Raw genomic sequence first — 23,878 nt, forward strand, 5'->3', positions numbered from 1 at the left:
GCTGGGAGGGGCTCCTGCGGGATTTTCTGTGGTGTTTCTGCCTCAGATATCCCGTACGGGTGCCAGCAAAGCCGGCAACTCTGAGACGCCAACAGGCGAAGACAAGAGAAGCCAAGGAAAAGCCTTTTCTGTCGGCAGAGGCCCAGGGAAGGGGGGCTGGGGGACAGAAAGCTTGGAGACAATAACCGCCGTGACCTCTCCGTTTCCCCCAGGCGTACGTAGGGAGTGTCTGTGGGGACCAGGTGGGGGGTGGCGTTGCGGGGACCCTCCCTCTCCAGGGCAGGGGGTGGCAACGGATCTGTATGGGCAGCCTGCGCTCCCACCCCCGCCCTGCCCTGGCGCTGGAAGGGTCCCCTCTGCCCCCGCGGGTGTCGCTGTGGGTCATGTGGGAACCTGGACGTCACCTCCCCCTGGCAGTGACAAGGGGGGGCCCCTTCACTCCTATGAGCCGTCGGAGGAGGCTGCAAACACACAAGATTTAAGTAAAATACTGAGTCTCAAAACACTTTACCCAAAACGTCCAGCATACGATGAAAAAGAAATTACTTGTACCAAGAACCAGGGACATGTCAACTTGAAAGAGAAGTGGAAACGTAGGCAACCACAGTGCGGTGACACGGATGTCAGAATTGTCCCACAGGGGTTTTCGGGCGGCCACAGTGAAGAGCCTCGGCCAGGAGGCGCAGGCAGGCCTGCGACGAGGGAGGACATGGGGACTCGCGGCAGAGAAACGGGACGTAAAGCAGAACCGCACGGGGTCACAGAGTTGAGGGAGAACTGAGATTTCAAACGCACCCAAAGAGCAGAATCAACGGCACAGCGCCGTTGTCCCCACAGCAGGGGACAAAAGACCGAGTCTGTGAACTTGAAGATAGAATAATAGCAACTACCTGTGGGACAAGAAAAAATAATCCAAAATTTGTCAGCTAAAGAGAAATCAGGCTTTTAAAGAATTAAGGTTAGTTTTATTCGAGGCGAGGGTCGCGACCCGGGAGTCTTGCAGGGGCTGTGTGAGGCCGCCCAGGGCAGCGGCCAGACGGGGCAGCCACTCCTTGCTCCTGGCAAGCTCCTAAGTCATGTCCGGGCAAATCTCAGCGGGGTTTGGTGTGAGGGAGCCTCTGTCTGGCTGCAGCTCACGGAGGCAGAACCGTTAATCCCATCCGGTGTTGCGTGATGCACCGGAAGAGGCAGGGGAGCCTGAGTTCATCTGTTCTAGAAACGCCCTGACTCGGGCACGGACTATTTCCCCTTGGGCGGACGCTGCCCCGGAGGGCTGCACTCGACCCGCTGGGGGATTCTATGAAGTTCTGCGGGCAGCAGGAAGAGGAAACACGGCTTCTTCGTGTTTGCCTCTTTGTGTCCCAAGACACACCCTCAAAGCCCCAGGAAGAGAGGTGAGAGGGTGTGAAGCTAAAACGCATTCGAAGGAGGAATAGCTAGAAATTACCTAAATTTGGAGAAAGACATAAACTTATAGATTCAAGAAGCGAGGGGACCCTCAGCAGGACGAAGCCAAAGAGACGCACACCAGGCACGCTGCAGTCACGCTTCTGAGAAGTGGAGGCAGGACAAGTCCTGAAAGCTGCAGAAGAGAAAGGACCCCTTTACTTGACGCAGAAACAGGACGGGGCAGACTTCTCACCAGAACCCACGGAGGCCAGAGAGAAGGCGGGTGACATTGTTCAAGCACTGGAAGAGAAGAACCATGAATTCAGAATGTCTCGTCCCCAGGATGGAATGTGGATTCAAGGCTTTCTTTCCCAGACGAAGGGACAGTGGCCACAGTGGATGCGAAGCAAAGGGTGGGCTGGGGGCAGCGGGTCAGGTGGCCCAGCCTGGGGTCTCCCCTGCACAGGGAAGGGGCAGCGACTGGGCAGAAGGGGCCTCAGGGGTGTGAGTTGTGCCAATGCCCCCCACCAAGTCTCGGCAGCTGCCTGGGGTGCCCCGTGGCACTGCCACTCCTATGTCCTCAGCTGGCTCTTCTGATGGTTGACGGGACCCCAGCCTCTTGGCCTTGCTCCCCAGGGTGGGTCGGCCGCCCACTGCGCCCTGTGAACTCTGCAGCCTTCAGCCCGACAGCCCCATGCTGGCTTTGAGCCTCTCCCTGAGGAGCCCTGGCTTGTTTCCAGAAGTCCCCCAAGAAGAGAACACGCAACATATGTGTCTGTTTATTTCAAGGCATGGAGCATAGACATGTCCCCAAATTGGACGGGGGAGAGACAAGACATGGGTACAAAAATGGGAGAACAAACGATCAGTTATGCTCAGATGGCACCGCCACACCGTATTAAGGCTCTGTGTGTGTGTGGACGTGTGGACGCTTGCACACACGGACACACCCGCACGCACACGCGCAGGCGGCACCGACACGGGGACTGAGGCCAGGCGCCGGAGGCTGACTGCTGCTCGCAGCCGGCCGGGAATATTGCAGTTATGTTTATTAAAAAAGTGTGAAGTAGGAAGACTGTGCGTCGGTCTGAGCGAAGTGGAGAACTTGAGCCTCCCTGACCTGGGGACACGGGCCAGCTGGGCCTCGGCCCTGTGCCCGGCCGCCCGCTCCCACCTGCACTCACACCCGCCTCTGCCTGGGCACGCACCCCCGGGCAGCCACGTCCGAGCCGTGTGGGGAGGGAGGTTCCAGGACCCATCTGCACTGGGCTCCCATCCAGACAGCACACAGCAGAATAAAAACCCGAAACGTCCTCCCCAGAGCAGCGCCGGCCTGTCCAGGGTGGCCCTGTTAACGTGGGCAGCATCTCCGGACGGAGGCCTGTGCATCGGTGTGTCGGAGCCCTGGGGACTTCGGGCCTGCTCGGGGCTCCTGGCTGCCGTGTCGAAACCGCCCCTCACCGCTGCTGGGCCGTGACCATCCATAGCCTGGGCGGGCCCTCCGGGCTGGATCCATCGGTCCCACGTGGCCAGGGGAGCTGGACTGGGAATGACAAGGCGAGACGACCAGGAACACACTGCACAGCGGAAGCTGCATTTGGCTTTAGCGTTAAGGCCGGGGTGGGGCGGAGTGCCCGGGCGGAGAGGCCAGCACCCCCCCAGAGGGCCCAGCACGCCCGGCCCCCAGCGCCCTTGTAGCCCCTGGGTCCCTGCTGCAGCCCCTGCTCCACGGGCCCCTCCACCTCCACGCTTAAAGTGCTGGGTGCCTGGGAGGGAGGCTCGGGCCGGCTGGGAGTTCTGCAGGCGACGCCCGCACTGCCCCCACGGGCTCTTATTTGAGGATGTAGTTGATAAACAGCTGACACGCGAGGAACACGCAGAGCAGGAACCAGGATCGGGGGCTCTGCAGGAGGCCCGGGGCCGGCACCTGCGCGGCCTGTGCCGTGGAGCTCAGCATGGCTGAGAGGTGCCTGCAACGACAGAGGCAGTCATGGGGACTGTGCCAGGGCCAGCACGGTCCCCCTCCCACAGGCCGAGAGGGTGCCCTTGGGTGGTGACCAGGTGCTGGACACAGAGTGGAGCTGGGGACAGGAGGGGGCCTCTCGCAAATGCCTGGGGGCCGCACCCATGCGGGTCATAGAGTGCAGCATTCGGGCATTCCTGAGGATCCACTCCGCATGGGCGGGCCGGCCGTGAGCCCAGGCTGCCACCTGGTTCCACGCAACTCGGGGTCTCTCTTGGGGCTACCCCCAGGCCTACACCGGGGCTGGCACCTTCCTCTAGGCTCCTTGCAGTCTGTGGCCCAGTGTCCGCCGAGCACTGCCACCTCACCCTGTCCCAGCACTGCGCCCTGTGCCACCCCCGCTAGGTCACCATGAAGGGACCCCAGGGGGTTTCTTCCTGTCCCCACCCTGCAGCAGGACCCTCAGGTTCTGGCTCCAGTGACAGCCCAGGCCGTGGCCTCCCAGGCCTCCCTCGGCCCCCCAGCCGTCCCGCGCCAGGCCCACCTGTGCAGCTCCTGCTGGGCCTCGCGGATGGAGAGGATGGCCTCGTGCAGGGCCTGCAGCCGCCGCGCCACCTTCCTGCACCGAGGGCACGGGCTCTCGCCGCCTGGGTCGGCCCAGGGGACGGGGAGACACAGGAGAGGAGGGGAGAACAAGGGTGAGCCGCAGGCCCCGGGGGCCGCCATGTGGGTCTCGGGGTCCGCCCAGCTCGGCTCCCACCCCAGCTCGTGGGAAACCCGCCGGACCAAGCTGGGGGCACAGGGAGACGCACGAGGGGCACTGACGAGGGAGGGGCGCTGACGAGGGAGGGGCACTGACGAGGGAGGGGCGCTGATGAGGGAGGGGCGCTGATGATGAGGGAGGGGTGCTGATGAGGGAGGGGCGCTGACGAGGGAGGGGCGCTGACGAGGGAGGGGCGCTGATGATGAGGGAGGGGTGCTGACGAGGGAGGGGCGCTGATGAAGGAGGGGCGCTGATGAGGGAGGGGCGCTGACGAGGGAGGGGCGCTGACGAGGGAGGGGTGATGATGAGGGAGGGGTGCTGATGACGAGGGAGGGGTGATGATGAGGGAGGGGTGCTGATGAGGGAGGGGTGCTGACGAGGGAGGGGTGCTGATGATGAGGGAGGGGTGCTGATGAGGGAGGGGCGCTGATGAGGGAGGGGTGCTGACGAGGGAGGGGCACTGATGATGAGGGAGGGGTGCTGATGAGGGAGGGGTGCTGACGAGGGAGGGGCGCTGATGAGGGAGGGGCGCTGACGAGGGAGGGGTGCTGATGAGGGAGGGGTGCTGATGAGGGAGGGGTGCTGATGATGAGGGAGGGGTGCTGATTAGGGAGGGGCGCTGATGGAGCCCCAGGCTCAGCTGGCCCCTAATGCACCCTGGGAGGCAGAAATGGCCCAGGCGTGGCTTGTTCCCACAGAGGCAGGGACAAAGTCTGGGAGACACAGGCTGGCCAGGGACAGCAAAGGAGCAGAGAGGCGGGCAGGACCAGAGGGCAGGGGCGGGCGGACACTGCCCACACCGGCCCCACCAGCTTAGGGAGCCCTGGCCTGGGCCCACCCCCTTCCTCCCCCACCCCCACCACATCCCCATCAGCCCCTGGGCTGTCCCCCCCCCCCGGCTCCGACAGGGCACAGCCCGCTGGGAGGACGGTCGGGGCGGGCAGAGGAGTCCCTGCCCGGGAGGCCACCACCCTGGGAAGGTGCCTCTCTGGCCCTTTCCATCCTGTAGAGGGGCCGAGAGGGGGGCGGCCCCCCACCCCACTGCCCTCCCGCCAGGCCCCTGTCTGAGGCGCCCACCGGTCAGGGCTCACCTGGAACAAAGTCCCCGTCCTGGTCCTCGTCCGAGAGCTCGGGGCACGACTCAGGCGTGGAGCCGCTGCTCTCGGTGACCTGGCTGTGGCCAGAGGGCTGGTCACTGGCCTTGCGGAGCCGCCGGTCTGGGCCAGGCCTCTGCAGAGAGGTGGAGCTGCTGTGGCCAGGACCCCCCAGCCCCAGCATGGGCCCTCGGGGACACAGTGGCCCGCTCAGGCCAGGGCAGCGCTAGAGGAGGCTGCAGGCAGAGAACGCAGCTGCCCGTGGTGTAGGTGGCCGGGCGGTTTGAGTCTGGGCCCTGGTCGTGGCCCCCCTGGACCTGTTTCCCACTGGTGACGAGGGCTGCTGACCCCTCCTTAGGGGCGGGGCCTGCGAGGCAGCGAGGATGGGCCCAACAGGCGCAGGGAGGTCGCCACGGGGCCCTGCTGGCTCTGACCCGGGGGGTGCGAGGCAGCAGCTCAGGCCGCTGTGTGTGCTGACAGGCCCCACAGGAACGTGGGACGGCTGGACCCCCCACACCGAGGGGACGTCTCTGCCAGGAACCCCCAGCTCAGCCGGCTGCTAACAAGCCCCAGGAGCACAGGTGCGGCCAAGGTGAGGCTCGTCCGCTCGGCAGCAACTTGAGCTCACAAGGCAGCGGGGACATGAGCGGGTGCTCAGGGGCTGGGCAAACAGCAGGACTGGCCTGTGGCTGCCCCCACGTGACACCAGGCCTGTGGGCCCAGAGGGGCCAGGAGGTGCCAGGGACACACAGCGTCAGAGGTGGGTCAGAGCTGGGACAAGTGGATAGGAGAGGGGGGAGGTGGATTTGGATACAAAGTGATCAGCGGTGACCACCCTGGAACCTCAAGGCTCGGGGTGGACGCGGCCTTGTGAGTTAGGCACCACCTGGTAGCCACCGTGGCACAGCGCCATGGGGACTCCAGACACCCCTCAAAAGCACACCTGGGCCAAGGCTGCTCCATCCGTCCATGTTCCTCCCCGGGCTGCCTGCCGCCCTCCCGCCTTTTCTGGGCCCCAGATCTGTGCAAAGGAATGAACGCAGACCCCTCCTCTCCCTGCCTGGGCAAAGCTCTCAGGCTCATCGGTAGGTGGGATAATGTGGCTACTATGTCGGCGGAGGGCGACTTTGGGGACAGTGGGCTGGCGTCCAGCAGACCCTGGCTCAGTGCCCCACATATCAGGGTGCCGGGAACTGAGCGTCCTGCAAACCCATGTGTCTTGGGTCCCACGATGGGGGGACGAGGGGCTGGGGCCCAGGGAGGGGGAAGGTGGGGTGGCGAGGGTGTGGGGGCTGCCACACCTGCAGCTGAGAACAGCCCTGGGCTGGGCTGGGGGGTGCTGACCTCGTGCCCGGGCCCCGGGCTGCCCCGGAAGGGGGCCTGGTGGGCTGCGGCCTCCCGCTGCAGGGTGTGCAGGATCCCGTCTTGCTCAAACTGGGCGATGTCCTTCGTGGGGTCCCAGGGGCTGCGGCTGGAGGGTCCAGAGGGCACGTGTTGGCAGAGGCAGTGGCCTCGGGGACAGGGGGCTGTTCCTGGCAGCCCTGGGGCTCCCAACAGTGGCCAGGGCCCCAAGACAGCAACCACGGCCACCGGCCGCGGGCAGGGCCAGCAGCGAGGGCTGGGGGGGAGGGGCTCTGACCCTCCCTCTCCCTCACGGGCTCCTCCAGGTGCCGGCTCAGGTCCAGCCCCACCGTGTGCCCCCAGGGCTGCCACCTGCCCGCTCTCACTTCTCATATCGGTAGCGCCACTCCTGGGTGGCGGGGTCCAGGTGGAACAGCTGCGGCTTCCAGGGCGTGAGGCTTTGCTGGCGCTCGCGGGTTCGCTGCCGCTGTGCCTCCTCCAGTGCAAACTTTTCCTGCGTGGCCTTGTGCTGGTCACCCTTGCTGATGGCCCTGGTGACATGCTGCCAGAGCCTGCAGGCATCAGATCCACCCTGAACTGGGGCAGCCCCAACTCCAAGGCAGCTTGGAGTCAGGGCCCCTTGTCCCTGGAAGGGAGGCTCAGAGCAACCCCTGCCTGATTGCCTCCAGTGACAGGGAGCTCACTACCTTGCAGGGAGCCTGTCTCCCAGGTGCTGTTTTTTCTCCACGAGATGGTTTTCCCTGCGCTGAGCTCCCACCCGCTGCCTTCAGGGACCTCCCAGAGGAGCTGTCGGTCACCTGCCCGAAGTGACGGGGGTGGCAGGGGGAGCCTGCTCTTCTCCAGGCCTCACCCCTTCCACCATGCTGCCAAGACATGTGATCTGCCACCAGGGGCCCACTCTGAGGTCTGCCCTCCCCGCCAGGGACACCCTGGGGACACGCTCACAGCACCGCGGTCAGCAGGGCCCTCGGTGCCAGGCGGCCTCACCTCTCGGACTCCAGCTCCGTCTGCTCCTCGAACAGCACCGTGCGGCGCTTCAGCCTCTGCGCGCGGACCTCCCCGCTCGGGCTCCAGAAGAGCTCAGTGCTGCCACTTCCCTCCTCCTTGATAAACACGTCGCTGTCCTGCCCAGACGGCCGGGCAGGGTCAGAGTGCTGGCCTGGTCGAGGACTGTCCAGCCACGCTCGCCCGAGGGACACCCTTACCCAGTGTCCAGTGAGACTGGCCAGGACGTCACCCCCCGACGAGATCCTCCCCGAGATCTGGTTGATGCTTGAGCTGCTCCCGAAGAACGGCTGCAGGGCCCCAGGACAGAGCCAGTGAGGGCCGGGCCCTTCCAGGGGCACATCCCCAGGGGCACGGAACAGCCACTCTCGCGGGGTGCCTGGGAGCCCGGCCAGGGCCAGACTTCATGCCGGAGGAGGCCGCGCTCGCCCAGCGCCCCCACCGGATGCCGGCCCCGGGGAGGAGGGGCCCGGGCCCCCCTGGCTCTGCTGGGCACCCGCAGGCAGCCTCTTCCCCTCCTGGGGCCCCGTCAGTACTACAGGATCCCAGGAGCTGCTCCCCCATGTGCTTTGCTTGGGGAACCTTCCCTGGGGAGTGAGAGGGTGGCAGGAGGATCCCAGGGTCCTGTCCCTTCCCTGGCCGAGCTCCAGGCCTTGCCCCGCCAGGCCACAGCCAGCACTACCTTGAGCTTGAAGTCCAGCTCAGCCTGGAAGTTGTTCTTGGCACACTCGATGGCCACTTTCCCGCCCAGCTCCATGGTCATCGTGCCGTACAGGATTCCTGAAATGCAGCCTGTGTCAGGGGTCGGGCCGCCCCGCCCTGCTGAGCCCTGGGAGGCCTGTGTCACATCCCGGGAGGGCGAGAAGGGAGAGTGGAGAAGACAGGAGCTCCGGGAGCAGAGCCGCATGTGGAGGGGCACGTGGCCTGGGCTGCTGCCTGGTCCCTGGGTGACCGTCGCCCCCAGGAAGGGGTTCTTGGTCCTCGCTGGGGCCTTTGCTCACATCCCAGGCTCCCCCCCATCCCAGGCTCCCGGGAGCCCCCAGGACACGCAGGGCAGGCTCCCTCGACTCTGCGGTCCCCGCTCCAACGTCCCCTCCCCACGCACTGCCGCGTCCCAGGACGGCGCCCTGCACACAGTGGGCACCAGCACCCGGGACGGCACCCGGCGTATGTTTAAAAATTAATACGTCTCTTTGTCAATGAGCGAAGGAAAGAATGAATCTACCCCTGGCCATAAGGACGACTTAATCTAATTAAAGAAGCCAACACCACCAGAAAACCAAAATATTTCCCCTCTGAAACACTTGGAAATGTGGGGTAAAATGTGTCTCTTTCAAAAATGAAAGAATGAAAGAAAAAAGACAAGCTGTTTGTAGTAGCGAAGGCTTGAAACACCCCCAGATCGCCCCGCACGCAGGGGGCTGGGCGAACGCACCCGGACCGCGCACACAACAGAGATGTCTGCGGCTTGGGAGGAATGAGGAGGGTCTCTGCACCGTGCCGAGGGGTCTCCAAACAGCACTGGCCCCGACCCCCCAGGAAAGTTAAATAATTTATTTTAATTATTAAAAATTATAATTATAAAAGAATTTTAAAGAGCAATTCCTAGAAACCAAAAGTAAAATGAAATAAGAAACCCGAATCAGGTGTCGGCTGGTGGCATGATCCCAGAGGAGACTGATTGCAGGTGACCTTAAAAGTCGCAGAGGACAGAGTTAGGACAGAGACAGTCACACAAATCCAACCGCACACTGTCATCGTCATCGTACTGTGGCCATATTCTAGACTGCCACATGTGTGACGTGGGACATAAATAGAAGTCACCACAGTTGTGTCCTTGAAAACGGGGCTTTTCGGCCTGGGGGGAAGATGCAGGTGTCAGGTCAGCGGACGGCCAACATCCTGCCATCCTGGGTCCCACCGAAGCGCGAATGTGAACTCGGGATCTATTTTAAACCGACCACAAAGAAGATTTCTATGTTCAGCTCACTGGGAAGTCTCAGGAGCAATGACCAAGCCAGTGCTAAGAAACACTCTTGCGAGAGTGGTGGCGATGGTCGTCCTGCGCTACGGATGTACTTAAAACCACTGAACTGTCCACTTAAGAACGGGAAAGACGGCAGATTTTGTTATGTGCACTTTACCACGATAAGAAAGACAGACAAAACAGAGAAGCAGATCCAACCTCCAGCTGTGGTCTCTAAACCTCATTCCCGACGGGAAGGAACTGGACTCCCGGGAGAAATCGCTGCTCCCAGGTCCGGAGCAGGAAGTATCCAAGGTGCTCTCGTGGCCACACCGGCAAAGAACAACGTGGCAAAGAACAACCCGCACTGCGCACCTGCCGTGGGGAGACACGGGGCCCCTCGGAAGCGTGCTGTTGAGAAGACTGTGCTGAGGGTGTCCACGCACCCACAGAGCACGTCAGCTGCGGTCCGTGGGCGACGCCCGGGCAGAGGAGTGCGGCCACGGAAATCCCGCCCAGAGGAAACTGCAAGAAGATGACTCGTTTCTGGGACACATAGGCAAGGGGAAAACCGGCGGGAGAGACGCCAAGGAACTGGAAAGACAGCATAACCACGCACAGAGTGCGAGCCCGGTGCAGAGCCCTGCTCAGACGAATGAGCTGTAACACGCGTGTGCACTACGCATCTCAACACGTGTGCACGTGCACACCTCAACACATGTGCACTGTGCATCTCAACACGTGTGTGCACATGCATGTCTCAACATGTGTGTGCACATGTATGTCTCAACACACATGCACACACCAGCTGGCGGCTCCCAACACAGACTGAGTATCTGATGATAAGGAAGGAGCCTCAGTTTGGGTTTTTTTTTTTTTTTTTGGTGTGATAATAGCATCTTGGCTGTGGTTAAAAAGGGAAATCCTGGAGGAGACACTTTCAGGGTGGGAGTTACGCTCACCACGGCCGGTCCGACGGTAGGGGGTTATCAGCACTTACTAGCACTCATGCCGCTGAAGTTGGTATATGACCCCCCCACTGCTAAATTTGACTGGTTTTAAAAAAAATAGAAAAAAAAATTTTTTTAAGGGAAATCTTTATCTTTTAGTGATGCACAATAAAATACGGAGATGACATGACATGAGGTCTGGGATGAACATCCAGGTGATGGGGGGGGGGTCCACAGCAGTGTGACAGTCGCGTCTGCACCGTGGGCTCCTGCACTACACTCTCATGCGTGTTTGAAGGCTGCCATAATACAAGGTGAAAAAAGTATATGATGTTCTTTTAAATGCACAGATGAGCAGGTGTGTGTACAAGAACACAAGGGAAATCCCTGGATGAGAAAACAAGGAAGGAGAAGTCAAGGAGGAGGAGGAGGATGAGCGGGGTGGGAGGAAGAGGACCAGGGAGGAGCATTTGTTGCTCTGAGACCTTGGTTTCTGAGGTTCCCTCGGGGAGCAGTGACAGGTCCCCGGGCCGCAGTAACCAGGACAGCTGTTGGGAGACGTGTCCACAGAGCAGGGACTCTCAGGTGGCTGCACCCTCAGCAAGAGGAAGAGCGGAAGCTACAGGAAGCCCCTGCACAGCAGACGGAGAGTCCCCGGATTTGTAACGTGAGCTTGGGATTCACACATTCTTGGTGAGGGCCCAGAAAAATCAGAATCCCCAGGTTTTACTAAATACAGCCATTCACTGAATATCTGTGGCCGTGGGGACACAGTAGCAAACAAATTAGAATTATTAGGGAGAGACGATAAAGCAATTGTGTTTGTAATGTTCGAAGGTTTATAAGAAGGGATTGCAAACATGACCAAGGAACAAGAGCAAAAGAACAGGCGGGTTTGAAATGCAACCAAGCAGAATTTCCAGGGAAACAAAACATCAACCCTGAAAGCTTGATGGGTGAGTTCAATCAGCATCAGGTTAGTTAGAGTTACAGATGTATCTAAAGGAATTACCTAGAATGCAAAGAGATAAAAGAGATGATGGAAACGTTGTGGGATACTGAGCATGGAAGGAGATGGTTTAGCTTATGTCTCACTGGAGTTCTAGGAAAAATAGAGAAATGAGGAGTGAGGCAGTATTAAAAAAATCTCTATGGTAGGAAAAAAAAATCATGGCGAGGAGCTGGGGGCTGCCGTGAGCCGTGACGGTGCCACTGCACCCCAGCCCGGGCAGGGGCACAGAGCGAGGCCTCGTCTCCAAGAACAAACAGAATAATGGCTGGACGTTTCCAGATTAAAAATTTCTAGATCAAAACCATGAAACCTCAGATTCGAAGAGTTCAAACAAACAAAATCCCTCCATCAGCGAAAACACAAAAGCAGTGCAGAGCCGGCAAGCCACAGAGAGATAGGCAGGGATCTTCAGGTGTGATTCCGGCCACGTGGCGTTACGGAAAAGGCAAAACCGCGGAGACAGTAAAAGCATCCGCGGTTGCCAGGGTTCAGGGAGGGAGGGATGAACAGGGGGGTTCATCTGGTCCTTCTAACCGTAAGCGATTTTTGGGTGTGAGACTCTTCCGCGTGACACGGCGATGGTGGGGGGGGTCTGTGGGAACTCTCCGGGCTTTGTGCTCAATTTTCCTGTAAACCTAAAACTACTGCACAAAAATAAAGTCTATTAACTAAAAATTAAAAAAGAAATCCAAACCTTGACGTGCTACAGTGGGACCATCTTAAACGCAGCTACAGAGAAAGGGGGCTTTGTAACTGACAGACCGACGGCCGATCGATCGCCAACCAGCAAGGCCCCCAGACGGCAACACGAGACGCGTTCACGGGGGAGAAAACAGCAACCTACCTGCAAGTACACGTTCGCCTTAAAAATCTTTGACAAGTGAGGGTGAAATAAAGATATCTTCACGCAAATAAAAACCGAAAGGGTCTAGTGCCCGGGCACGCTCACCAAGGCCTGCTCTGGCCGGGTGGCCGCTCACCTTTGCAGTGGGCGTAGGGCATGGTGAGGGTGTACTCCTCTGCTCGGCTCAGCAAGGTGAGCGTGGCTTTGCCGTCCAGCAGGGCTGACAGCGAGTTCCCTGCAGAGACAGGGGCAGGCAGGACAGTGAGCGCAGACTGTGAGCCGGGAGTCAAAGGCCCTGAGCTCCTTCGGGCTGTGTGACTCTGGGAGAGTCCTTGACCCCTCTGAGCTTCAGATGCTGGAAAAGCCCTGGCCAGTCTGCACGTGGCGTCTGCCCTGAGAAGTTGTGTAACTTCTGATGTGCCAATGGTTCATTTCAGTTATTAACAAGAGAGTCTCAGGGTGAGCCCCTCTTGGATTTTATTTTATTTATCTTTTGTTGAGACAGAGTCTCGCTCTGTTGCCCGGGCTAGAGTGAGTGCTGTGGCATCAGCCTAGCTCACAGCAACCTCAAACTCCTGGGTTCAAGCGATCCTCCTGCCTCAGCCTCCCGAGTAGCTGGGACTACAGGCATGCGCCACCATGCCCGGCTAATTTTTTTCTATATATATTTTAGTTGGCCAGATAATTTCTTTCTATTTTTTTTAGTAGAGACGGGGTCCCGCTCTTGCTCAGGCTGGTCTCGAACTCCCGAGCTCAAACGATCCACCCGCCTCGGCCTCCCAGAGTGCTGGGATTACAGGCGTGAGCCACCGCGCCCGGCCCCCTCTTGGATTTTAAGCACCCCTGTGGAGGGGGCGCCCCACTCTGGGCTGGGAAGATGGGCCGAGCCCGTGGGCAGACGCCACCGGCTACCCCTCCACAGACGTCTGCACACACGGTGTTCTCCACACACCCCGCAGACAGCTGGGCACTCACGGCGCTCAGCACACGCCTGCCCACAGATGACAAGGACAAAAAGGATGCACCCGATGGGAAAAGAATGGAAATGGATGTTTTCTGAGCACCCGCGGCTGCCCGGCCCCAGAGCAGTCCTGTCCCCCAGAAGTTTCTGCCAAGATGGGAGCGTTCGATCCTGCCTGTCCCACTCGGGGGCACCAGCCACGTGTGGCCTCTGAGCCCGTGTAACGCAGCCCCCGCAACTAAGGGGCTGCTGCGTCCCACGTTTTATTTCATTTTAGTCACTTTAAATAGCTCCGTGTGGCCAGAGGCTCCCGACCGGTGCAGCTTGCGTCCCCACCTGCCCACGGCATCCCTGCCCGGGGCACCACTCACAGCTGGGGGGCGCTGGGCCTGGGATCAGCTCTGCCAGGGCCAGGGTCTGAGCGCTTTTATCACCCATGTGGTCTCTGGCCAGGCAGGGACGGGCACACGGCCACCCCGTGAGGTCTGGGTGTCCCCGGCCCCTAGAGCCCAGGCCTCCCCGGGCTGCGCCTCTCACCGTAGAACCTGGACTTGGCGGTGATGCTGCCGCTGATGCAGAAGCCGTCCTTGCGGTTGCTGACGTGGAAGGCAGACACGGGAGGGTGGTGGGACACCTGTGTGCGGGGAGGCGGCTCTGGGAACAGCCCGGAGGTGAGCACCCCAGGCAGGCGAGGGCCCGGCTGCCCGATGTCCCCTCCACTCCGCCTCGCGCCCAGCCCCGGGACTGGGCAGAGGACGGTCCCGGCTCCCGCTCCCAATGCCCAGGGCAGCCTCGAATCCCTGAATCAGCCTGGAGCGCGCCTTGGGAGTGGGACGCACCGGCCCCCTCCCCAGGGAGACACCGCCTGGTGTCACAGCTGCCGGGTGTGTCTGTGCCTTCTGCGAGATGCCCCCATCTGGAGCCCCTCCCATGGGCAGGCCCACAGGAAACGTGCCCGTCGGGTCAGGCCTGCTCCTGCCCACTGCCGGGCCCGCCCCCGGAGCCCGGGCCGCGGGGGCTTGCCTGCTCTGCTATGTAGAACGTGTGGCTGTCGGTCTGGGGGTGGAACCAGCAGCAGCGGAAGGTCTCCCCCAGGATGGGGTTGTAGGGCTTCTTGATTCCCTGCGGGCAACGCACAGGAAGGCGCTGGAGCAGCCGGCGGGGAGGGGCTCACGTGCCAGGCGTGGTGTGGACTGAGGGAGAGTGTGGTGGCTGCCTGTCCCCTGGGCTCTAGGATGGACGGCCTGGTTTGCCGCCAGTGTCTGGGAATAGCACCCCACTTCTGCTTTGGGGACACTATGCTTTGCTGGTGGTTTACATTCTGGGGGGCGGCCTAGGGCATCCTGTCCACTTCTCGGCTCAGAGGGGGACAGGACACTCCGACAAAGTCACGCTCTCCCTGGACTTTGGGTGTAGCCCACACACAACCCACCGAAAGCTGCCTGTGGAAGGCACCATGTGGTCAGGAGACCCAGCAACACCCCCAACCTGCTGTGTGACTTGGGTTGTCCCTTCCTCTCCCTGAGCCTCAGTTTCCCCAACTGCATGATGAAGAGGTGGAACCAGAATTGTGGTTTTCAAACTTGTGTGCCTTGGAACCCCAGGGCTCCGTGGTGGGGGAGGGGGCATGGGCGGGGCTGCACACCCCTCTCCCCCGACAACCAGGGCAGCCCTGCTGTCATCTGAGTCCTGGGTCTGGGGCTCTAAAAATGGGTTCCATGACTACAAAATGACGAAAACCACAGGTCCCTAAGGCACCTTGCGGTTCAGGGTGGAAAGGGCCGTTCCTGGCACCGTGGTGGGTGGCGGCGGCATCGCCAGCAGGCCTGAGGCCGTTCTCCTGGGGGTGAGAAACGCCCAGCTTGGGTCCTTCAGGGGACCAGGGCCACCCTGGGGGGCTGTCCTGAGCCGTCCAGCGGCCCCTCCAGGGAAGTCAGGGCCCAATGCAGGATGACCAGGACCTTCAAGGCCATGGGCAGCAGGGCGCCAGGGACTCAGGCCGGGGGCCACGGACGGAACAGCCCGACCCCTGGCCAGAGCCCCGCCCTGCCCAGCGCGTCTTACCTTGGGCTTCTTGTAGAAGCCGGACAGGTACCAGCGCAGCACGAGCTTGATGCGGCTGTAGGCGTCCTCCTCCGCCGCGGCCCTGCGAGGGGCGGGACAGCTCTGACCCGGGCGGCGTCCCCGGCCCCACTCCTACCATCCGACCTCTGTCCACTCCGCTGGAAAAAGGCCACCAGGCCCCATCCTGCCGGGCAGCCCCGAGGCGGGGGCTTCTCCTAAAGGGCCAGGGCTGCCCCCGCCTCCAGGAAGCCCCCCGCTGCTCCCGCTGCCCAGCCCCCTTTCCTGCCGCTGCAGCCCACCCGTCCGGCCTGCAGCTGCAGGGCTCAGGGCACACAGCAGGTGCTGGGCACTGACCCCACACGCACCACGGACGGCCACGGCCTCAGAACCGCCTGCCACGCTCCCTCTGCTCCAGCGCCTCCCAGGCTGGTCCTGGGGACAGGGTCCCCGGGAGGCCAGAGCCACAGGGACAGTGGGCGGAGCTCAGCCCGGCCAGAGCAGACCTGCGGGGTCCCGGCGCCCCTCCGCGGCGCACCTGGACAGCAGGTCGGCGTGGCAGTAGTAGTCGGAGAGCTTGCTGAGGAAGGAGCGCGGCTCCAGCACGAAGGTGGGCAGCGCCACGCGGGACAGGTCCATGCCCGGCCGCAGCTGCTTCAGCAGGACCCACATCAGACTCTTGTGCTCGTCCGACACGGTCTCCACCTGCGCCGCCTCGCCCAGCTGCGCGGAGGGGCCGCGGTCAGGCCCGGCGGGTGGGCGGGGCGAGCTGCTCCTCCCGGCCCCGCCCCCGCCGCCGGCCCCGCCCCCCGAGACCCGGCCGTTAAGCCCAGGTGTGGACGGACGCGGGGACTCCGGGCCCGGCGTTCGGGGCTTCAGCCCGTCCTGTCCTCACAGCTGCCTGGAGAGGCGGGCGGCCGCCTGCTCTTCTGTTTCTTTTGAAAAAACATTATTACTATTTTAAAATTTCTTTTCTCTCTGTTTCTCTCTCTTTTTTTTTTTGATACAGAGTGTCGCTCTGTTGCCCGGGCTACAGTGAGTGCCGTGGCATCAGCCTCGCTCACAGCAACCTCAAACTCCTGGGCTTAAGCCATCCTACTTCTTTTTTTTAGCCACGTTATTGAGGTGTGATCGGTGCACAGAGTTCTAGATCGTGAACGTACACAGTGCACGAGTCTGGGGACAAGTGCGGCCAGGAAGCCATCTGTCCCTGCCCTGCACTCGTCCGCCCCTCCGAGGGCTGCGCGTCCCTCAGGAAGCGCCCTCGTTTGCCAGAAGCGAGGGGCGCCCTGGACCCTCCTCCTCCCCCGAGACATCGAACCCTCCCCACTGCTCTTCCTGCTCTAGACTGGCACCTGGTGGCGGCCCCAGGGCACGCACAGGGACAGAGGTCCTGCCCCCTCCGCTGACTTGCCCAGGGTCACACAGCTAGGGTGCGGCAGAGGCAGGACTTGAACCGAGGGCGCCCTGCACTCTTAGCCCGATGGCCGCTGCCCCGGGAGGCAGGAGGACGGGAGCCCGCAGCAGGCCTTGCATCAGGCGCCGGCTCCACCCTGCTGGGCTGCCTCAGGCAAGCCGCTCTGCCCCTCTGTGCACGCAGAGCTGTGGACAAGTCCCATGGCACTGGCCCAGCGGGCTTTGCCCCTCGTGAGCCTCCTGTCCTTTTGTCACAGCACATCCCGGCCTGGGGGGGTTGCCGTGTGCACCCCGCACCCCCACACCAGCCAGCGGCCAGGTGCAAGTGGCCTCTGTCGGAAGAGGGGAGCCATGCCGCCAGGGGACAGGGCAGTGAGACCCACCCCAGACCTTCGTGCCCCGCCCCTGGGGGGCCTTGGCACTTCTACCTCTGCCTCTAGCACGGGGGGCGGAAGCAGGGGGCTGCCTGGGGCTGGAGCCTCTCACCTCCCCGAGCTCCTCGTGAACCTGCTCCACGTAGGTGGTCCCCCGGCGCTTGGGGGCCCCGGGGGTCTCCGACTGGTCACTCCCGCTCTCGGTCTTCCGGCTGTGGTCCTGGGTCTCGGGATCCGACTCCTCGGGGTTCTCTCTCTCCGACTTGTCTGAGAACGCGTCGTTCTCCGAGCGGCTCTCCAGGGACGGCCCATTCAGTCTGGAGGGCGGATGGCGCCCGTGGGTCCGAGGGCCAAGCGGCCGCATTCGAGCCTCCCCCCGCCCCGACAACCCGCCCCTGACCCTGTCGGCCCCTTTCCAGACAAAGAAACTGAGGCTGCTGGAGCCACGGCGGGGAGCGAGTCACTGCCGCCGGCCCTGCAGCCTGAGCCCTCGGCCCTCCCGCCCGAGACCCCCGGGAGCCAGTGCCACCCCCGACCCACTCACGGGAACAGGTCCTGGTCCGCGTGGACGGCGGCCGCGGCGGGCAGCCCGTAGAGCGAGGAGGGTGAGGCGTCCGGCGAGGACCCCGGCTCCCCGTCCGGGCCCGGCTTGCAGGTGCCGCGGCGCAGCAGGCTGGAGCAGCGCAGCGCCAGCTCCAGGGCGTCCAGCCAGCAGCGGCCTGGGGGGGGCACGGGGTCAGCCACTGCCTGCCGGGCCCACCCTGCCCCTGTGCAGGCCCCAAGGAGCCACCAGGGAGCTCCCTGCTCACTGTGTCCCCTCAGGGATCCCACCCGCTCCCCCACCATGGAGACCCCCCTCCCTTCCCCGACCCCATCCGGCAGGGCTGTGGGGGGCAGACAAGGGGACCCTGCGTGGACCAAGGACTTTTGCCGCAGGCCCTGACCAGGTCGGACGCACCTGGAGGAGGCAGCCCTGGGAGGACGCACGGCACTTTCATGAGGGCCAGGACGCTCCGTGACCCCTCAAGGTCACACGCCCGGAAGATTCAGAGCCAGCCTCCCACCCAGACCGCCGGCCCACAGGTCCCTGCACCCGCAGCTGGGGGCCTCTGTGCTGGGCCCGGCGGGCTGGAGAGGGGGCCGGGGGCTGGGAGAGCAGACAGCGTGGGGTGGGGGGGGGCAGGCAGCAGAGCCGGACGTCTGCGACCCCTGCCCTCAGCCCCGCCCCTTCCTGGTGGGACCAGCACTGCCCAAGTGTCCCGGCAGGTGTGACTGCACACTACAGTGCCCTCGGGTGGCCCACAAACGACGGGTCACCCTGCTAACAACGGTCATTCAGAGGGAAGCTTCCAGGGTCAGACCGTGGGGCGCAGGGTTAGGGACCCGAGGAAGGCGCCTTGCTTCTCCAGCCCTTACCCTGTGAGGCTCTTGGAGACAAGTGACGTTTTCCCTAACTTTGAAAGCCACCGAGTCCTGTTCTTGGGGCACACCCCTGGCACTGGGGGTGGGGGACATGCTGGGGGGCCTTGCTGTGACGTCTCTGGAGCAGCCCCTGTCTCGGGGGACACCTGGGATCCTGCTGGACTCCCTGCAGGCTTGGCTGGGCTGCGCCCCAGTCTGGGCTGCACATCACGGGGATGGGCTCACGGGAGGCAGCTGATGGGGCGGTCACAGCTGCTGAGTTGGGCCTCGGGGCCTGAACGCATGTGTCTGCGGTTACCACAGAGGACTAGACATCCTGACGATTACGTATCCTTTGAAGCCTCTGCCTCCTCCTGCAGGAAGCCCACCCTGATACCCACAGGGGCTGTGACACCCACAGGGGCTGTGGACACCCTCCCTGATCATGCCCTTGCCCAATCCGCCTTGTCTGACAGCTCACGTCTCCCACCAGACCGCAGAGGCCGTGGGCTGCCCTGTCCATCGCTGCCCCCGTGGGACCCGCCACAGAGTTGGGGAATGGCCGTTCCTGCAAAGGACTCAGGAGGGCCGGGGAAGGGAGTGTGGAGGTGGCACTGGGCCACCAGGGGGCGACGTGGCACCAGCAGGACCAGACGCCACCGGGGCTCCAAGCCGGGCGGCTCTGGGAGGCGCCAGCCCCGGGGGCTCGGGGCGGGCGGGGCAGCCATGGAGGGCAACACCCTCAGGAAGGCAGCACCAGGCAGGGCATCACTGTGGTTGCCGCGGTGACAGCTGCTGCTCAGCGCGCACCAATGGCGTGCGATGCATTTGGGAGTCAGCACAATTCAGACTCATACCCAGGCTCTAGCACCTTCTTCCTGGTGGCAGCCCATGCCTCAGTTTCCTATCTGTCAGGTGTGGACAACAACAGTGGAACCTGGTGGCTCCATGGTGCCTGGCTCGTGGCAGGAGCTCAGTCATTGTTCCCTGGTTGCTTTTATAAGCTCGCCAGATTGTCATAACACTGGGCGACAAGTGTGATTAGTCACATTCTGCCCCTGGGGAAACTGAGGCTCAGAGAGGGGTCCCAGTGAGTGGCAGGCCTGTCTGGCCCCAAGCTGGGCTCGCCCTGTGACTTCAGGCTGTCTCCTTAGGTGGCAGGGGACGGGCCTGACCTGGGGCCACCTGCTCCTGGGCTGCAACCCTGAGGGGGCCCCCCTTCGGGAGGGGTGGATGGGGACTCACCGTCCGACTCGGAGGCGGCCCTGAAGATCAGGTAGCTGCTGGGCAGAGGCTGCGTGATGGAGCCCACGCTCTCGCCTTTGGGGCCCTGGAGGGGCAGAGGCTCGGTGTCACCTGGGGCGACACGCAGGGACAGCTGCACAGACAGGCCGCGCAGAACCCTGCAGACCCACACTCAGACCCGGACTCAGGGTCCCCAGGCAGCACAGGGGCAGCGAGAGAGGCGAGCTGACAGGGCGCTCTCTGTTCCCCTTCTCAGCCGGAGGCTCCGCCATCAGCATCCAGCTCGGAGCCTCCCGAATTCGGGTGGCCAGAACCAGCAAATGCAAACCCAGGACGCCCAGGTACACGCGGATCCCAGAGAAAGTGAGTCAGTCGCTCTTTGGCATAAGAATGTTCCGCACACTATCCGGGACATGCTCCTACTAAGAAACTTCGATGCTTCTCTGAAATCCAGATGTAACTGGTGTCCTGGACTTTCCCTGGCCCTCCCGCCCCAACTAGCCCTGGGCAGGCGGCCCCGGGTTACGAGGGGTGAGGTCTGGGCTCGGGGCCCCCAGACACGCGGCCGTTCCTCAGCCGCCCCCGGGAGCAGCACCGTCCACCCTCCCGGACGGGGGCTGGGTGAGGGCCTGCGCGTGACCCGCTCCCACCGTGGCCTGCTGGATGCTCCAGCGGCCGCAGGGGGGTTCAGAGAGGAGCCCCGGGCTCCGCAGCTGCCAGTGAGGGTCCCGCTCCCCTGCACCCCCGCCCCGCCCGGCAGCACCTTCACGGCCCACACGGACTGGTCCAGCGGGTGGAACAGCTTGAAGCAGAAGCCGTCCTTCTTGGAGGGCCGCTCGATGAGCTGGCAGCAGTGCAGCAGCACGGTGCCCACCCACTGGCCCCCCGGGGGCGTCTTGTAGATGAGCAGCGCCCCCGGTTTCAGCACACACCACAGCTTGGTCCAGCTCTTGAGGGTCCCGCGGATCTGCAGGAGCGGCACCGCCATGGAGGCCAGCCCACCCAGGGGCCCTTCTCCACCCCCGCCGGCCCCCCATGCCCCGGCTGGTGTCCCCAGCCCGCCATGTGCAGGGCAGGGGCTGACGCTGCCGAGTACCCCAGGGGCTCCCTGCAGAACTCAGGGCCCACACTGGGCCGCAGGGTTCTCTCTTGATTATTAAAAGGAGCCCCTAAGTTGGGGCGAATCCAAAGAAATACACGGTAGCCAGGGACAGATTTACTGGTGAGGTTCATGAGGGTCAAGTTCAAGACCAAGGCCAACTAGGGTCCTGGGAGGGGCCAGTGATGGGTAGCAACTGTTGCCATCATCGGCTTTGTAAAACCTGAAACTAGCTGTTATGTCTTTTCTCATTCTAAATATCCATATACGTCCATTTCTGCACATCACCTCCTGGTCATAACTTGGCGTGTGGGTGGGAGGGGCCGGCCCAGGCCAGGCTCTGCAGGTGCCCGGGCCCTGGCACCCCGTGTGCCCAGCAGCGATGGCATTGCGCAGTCTCGCCCCCACCGCACGGAGGGGAAACCGAGGCTCAGAGCTGGACAAAGGCCTCCTGGCCCCACCTGGGTGGTTCCTGTCGCCTCTACCAGTGGCACAGCCCCCGCCCTGCCTGGAAATGGGGTCTCTTGGGGGGAGGCAGAGAGAGACCAGGCGGGGCGAGTCCACACCTGCAAGGACGGGCCAGGTGGGAGGAAACGCGTTTCTGTTGTTTTAAGCTTCCCAGTTTGTGGTCATTTGTTAAGGCAGCCCCAGGAATCGGATCCAGATTCCCAGTGACAAGCACGGGACACTGTCCCCAGGGCGCTACCTTCAGGCTGTCGGCCATGATGACCACGCCGGGGTCCGTGAGGGCGCGGAGCAGCTGCCTGGTGGCCCGCTTCTTCTCCTGCCGGTAGTTCTCCTTCTGCGCCTGGGCCGGGCACCAAGCAGGGGTTGGGGGGGCCCACGCTGCCCCCAGCGCCTCCCGCCGTCCAGCCCGCGGTCTGTCCCCCTCCCTTTGTCAAGCAGGGCTGGCATCCTGGCTCAGCTCCCCACTGCTCAGACAGTGACATGGCTGTGCCCCCTCCCTGGGCCCCGGCCCACCTTGAGAGCCTCCTTCTTGGTGACCCTGGCTGTTGGGGACACACACTCCTTGTCAGACCCATTGCACAGCCTGTACTCTGCCTGCAAAAGAGAGACGTGGGTGTGGGGGACAGGGCATCGGGGTGCGGAGGGCAGGGGGTGGGCTCGATGCCACAGCTGTGCGGGGCAGAGCTCAGCGAAGAGGGCCCCACCCCATCCGGCACCCTCTGTCCTGTCCACCAGCGCTTCCGGCTCTGCCGCTGGGGGTGGAGGAATAAGGAGGCTGAGGGGAGCCCCTGCCCCAGTACCGGCCCTGGGCACACAGCAGTGAGGAGATGGGGACCCGCCCTGCCCTGGGCACATGCAGGGGCAAGGTGAGTGGCCGGGGCCGGAAGGAAAAGCAGGGCTGAGTTCCAGCAGGTCTGGAGGACAGGCCCAGGGGTGGTCAGAGTGCCAGAGAGCGGAGCTTGCAGAGGGGGGTTTGGTGGTGGCTATGGGCTGGTGACAAGCCCTCAGGCTGGCTTTCTGGGGACCACGCGGCTTCCACCCAAAGCAACAGCCTCCTGGCCCCCTTGTGCCCTCCCCATGGGCCCAGGGCATCCACTTTTTTGCCATCGCCCTGTGTCCAGCTCCGGGCAGGGCCAAGGTGCAGGTGCAGGCTGTGCTGGGCGGGGGGCAGGGGGGGGACGCCCACCCTGGCCCTGGGGGCTGCAGGTGGAGGCCGACGCCCAGGCCCTCTCCTGAGCCCGGGCCCGGCACACGCCGACTGCACAGCCGGTAGCAGCAGTCCCAGGCCTGGGGCTGGCAGGGGCCACAGTCCTTCCACAGATGGGGAAACCGAGGGACACAGACCCAGGTCCACAGGCTACAGGCCGGCAGGCAGCAAGCTCCGGCCTGAACCCTGCCTGGCGGCTGCTGCTGGGCGAACCGCAAGCTAAGAGCAGATGCCCCATTTTTAAGTGGTTGGAAAAAATCAAGAGAATAATATTTCGTGAGATGTGAGTATCATAAGAAATCCATGCTTCCGTGTCCACGAGTGAAGTTTCCTCTACACGCGGCCACACCATTCACACAGCCACGCGTCGCCGGTGGCTTGTGCATTTGAACGGCAGCGCCGAGTACCTGGGGCAGAGCCTGATACGCTGTCCGGCCCTTTCCGGAGCAGGTGTGCCCGCCCGGATCTGCCTGCGCGGCTCTCACTACAGCCCCACGGGGCCTCCAGGGCCGGGGACCAGAGCCAGCGCCACGTGCAGGTGCGCTGCCCGACTCACTCACCCAACTGTCCGACAGCCCGTGAGGCGGGGGCCGTCGTGACCCGGGCTATGACCAGAGCGGCAGGCCACGGGGAGGTGGAATCACTCCCACAGCTGCAGGGAGAGCGAGTGGCAGGGAGGGGACTCCAGCCGCTCCGTGGCCTGTTGGTCCCGACAGCGCAGTGTGCTGGGCTTTGGCGGCAGGCGCAGGGGTTGGGAAGCAAAGAGGACGTGACTCTGAGGGAGAGGCAGACCCTCCCCAAGCGCACAGGCGTGAGCGTGAGGGCGCAGGGAGTGCTGCGTGCACGGTTTCCTGACTGTGCCCGGGGCAAGCATGTTAAATACCAGCTGTGTCATTGTTACTATCCACGTTCTGCAGAGGAGGAGACTATGGCACAGAGAGGTTCAGAAACCTGCCCAAAGTCACACAGCTCACAGAAGCAGAGCTGGGCTTGAACCCAGGCAGTGTCACTCCAGAACAGCACTCGCTCAGCCAGGTGGGAGCACACAGGATCACGGAAGCACCGGGCGCAAGACCCAGCGCCTGGGGGCTCTGCCCAGAAGCAGGCTTTGCGCTAAGGGCGCGTGATGGAAGGAGCCACATCTGAGTGACGAGGTGCGAGCCGGACCTTGGCCAGGAGACAGGCCTCGGGGGGCCCAGGCCAACAGACAAGATGCCCCGAGTTCCCCGCCTCGGAGTCCCCTGAGCTGGGGTCCTTGTGCATGGAGCCCTCAGCTACCTGAGCACATGCTGCTCCCC

The 23,878-nt window shown here is 63.1% G+C and overlaps 1 protein-coding gene across 3 annotated transcripts in view; it reads right to left on the minus strand.

Annotated features, from left to right (window-relative positions):
- Positions 1-2,154: 2,154 nt before the first annotated feature.
- OSBPL5 (oxysterol binding protein like 5) overlaps positions 2,155-23,878 on the minus strand; it is a 53,675-nt gene continuing 31,951 nt past the window's right edge. For 2 of the 3 annotated variants that reach the window (XM_045558478.1, XM_045558477.1), the window contains exons 4-22: positions 21,887-21,967; positions 21,612-21,713; positions 20,570-20,773; positions 19,807-19,891; positions 17,705-17,879; positions 17,273-17,477; positions 15,909-16,093; positions 15,374-15,455; positions 14,333-14,431; positions 13,847-13,943; positions 12,485-12,583; positions 8,259-8,356; positions 7,777-7,866; positions 7,559-7,695; positions 6,937-7,122; positions 6,554-6,680; positions 5,207-5,345; positions 3,897-3,999; positions 2,155-3,359 (exon numbers count right to left, since the gene is read on the minus strand). In XM_045558478.1, coding sequence (XP_045414434.1) covers positions 3,221-3,359; positions 3,897-3,999; positions 5,207-5,345; positions 6,554-6,680; positions 6,937-7,122; positions 7,559-7,695; positions 7,777-7,866; positions 8,259-8,356; positions 12,485-12,583; positions 13,847-13,943; positions 14,333-14,431; positions 15,374-15,455; positions 15,909-16,093; positions 17,273-17,477; positions 17,705-17,879; positions 19,807-19,891; positions 20,570-20,773; positions 21,612-21,713; positions 21,887-21,967 — 2,433 coding nt within the window. In that variant the 3' untranslated portion in view covers positions 2,155-3,220. Of the gene's footprint in view, positions 3,360-3,896; positions 4,000-5,206; positions 5,346-6,553; positions 6,681-6,936; positions 7,123-7,275; positions 7,369-7,558; positions 7,696-7,776; positions 7,867-8,258; positions 8,357-12,484; positions 12,584-13,846; positions 13,944-14,332; positions 14,432-15,373; positions 15,456-15,908; positions 16,094-17,272; positions 17,478-17,704; positions 17,880-19,806; positions 19,892-20,569; positions 20,774-21,611; positions 21,714-21,886; positions 21,968-23,878 lie in introns of those variants that run through there. The other variant, XM_045558479.1, reaches the window with a different exon arrangement.

Source organism: Lemur catta, chromosome 7 (assembly GCF_020740605.2).
Source record: "Lemur catta isolate mLemCat1 chromosome 7, mLemCat1.pri, whole genome shotgun sequence".
In the NCBI taxonomy this organism is placed as follows: domain Eukaryota; kingdom Metazoa; phylum Chordata; class Mammalia; order Primates; family Lemuridae; genus Lemur; species Lemur catta.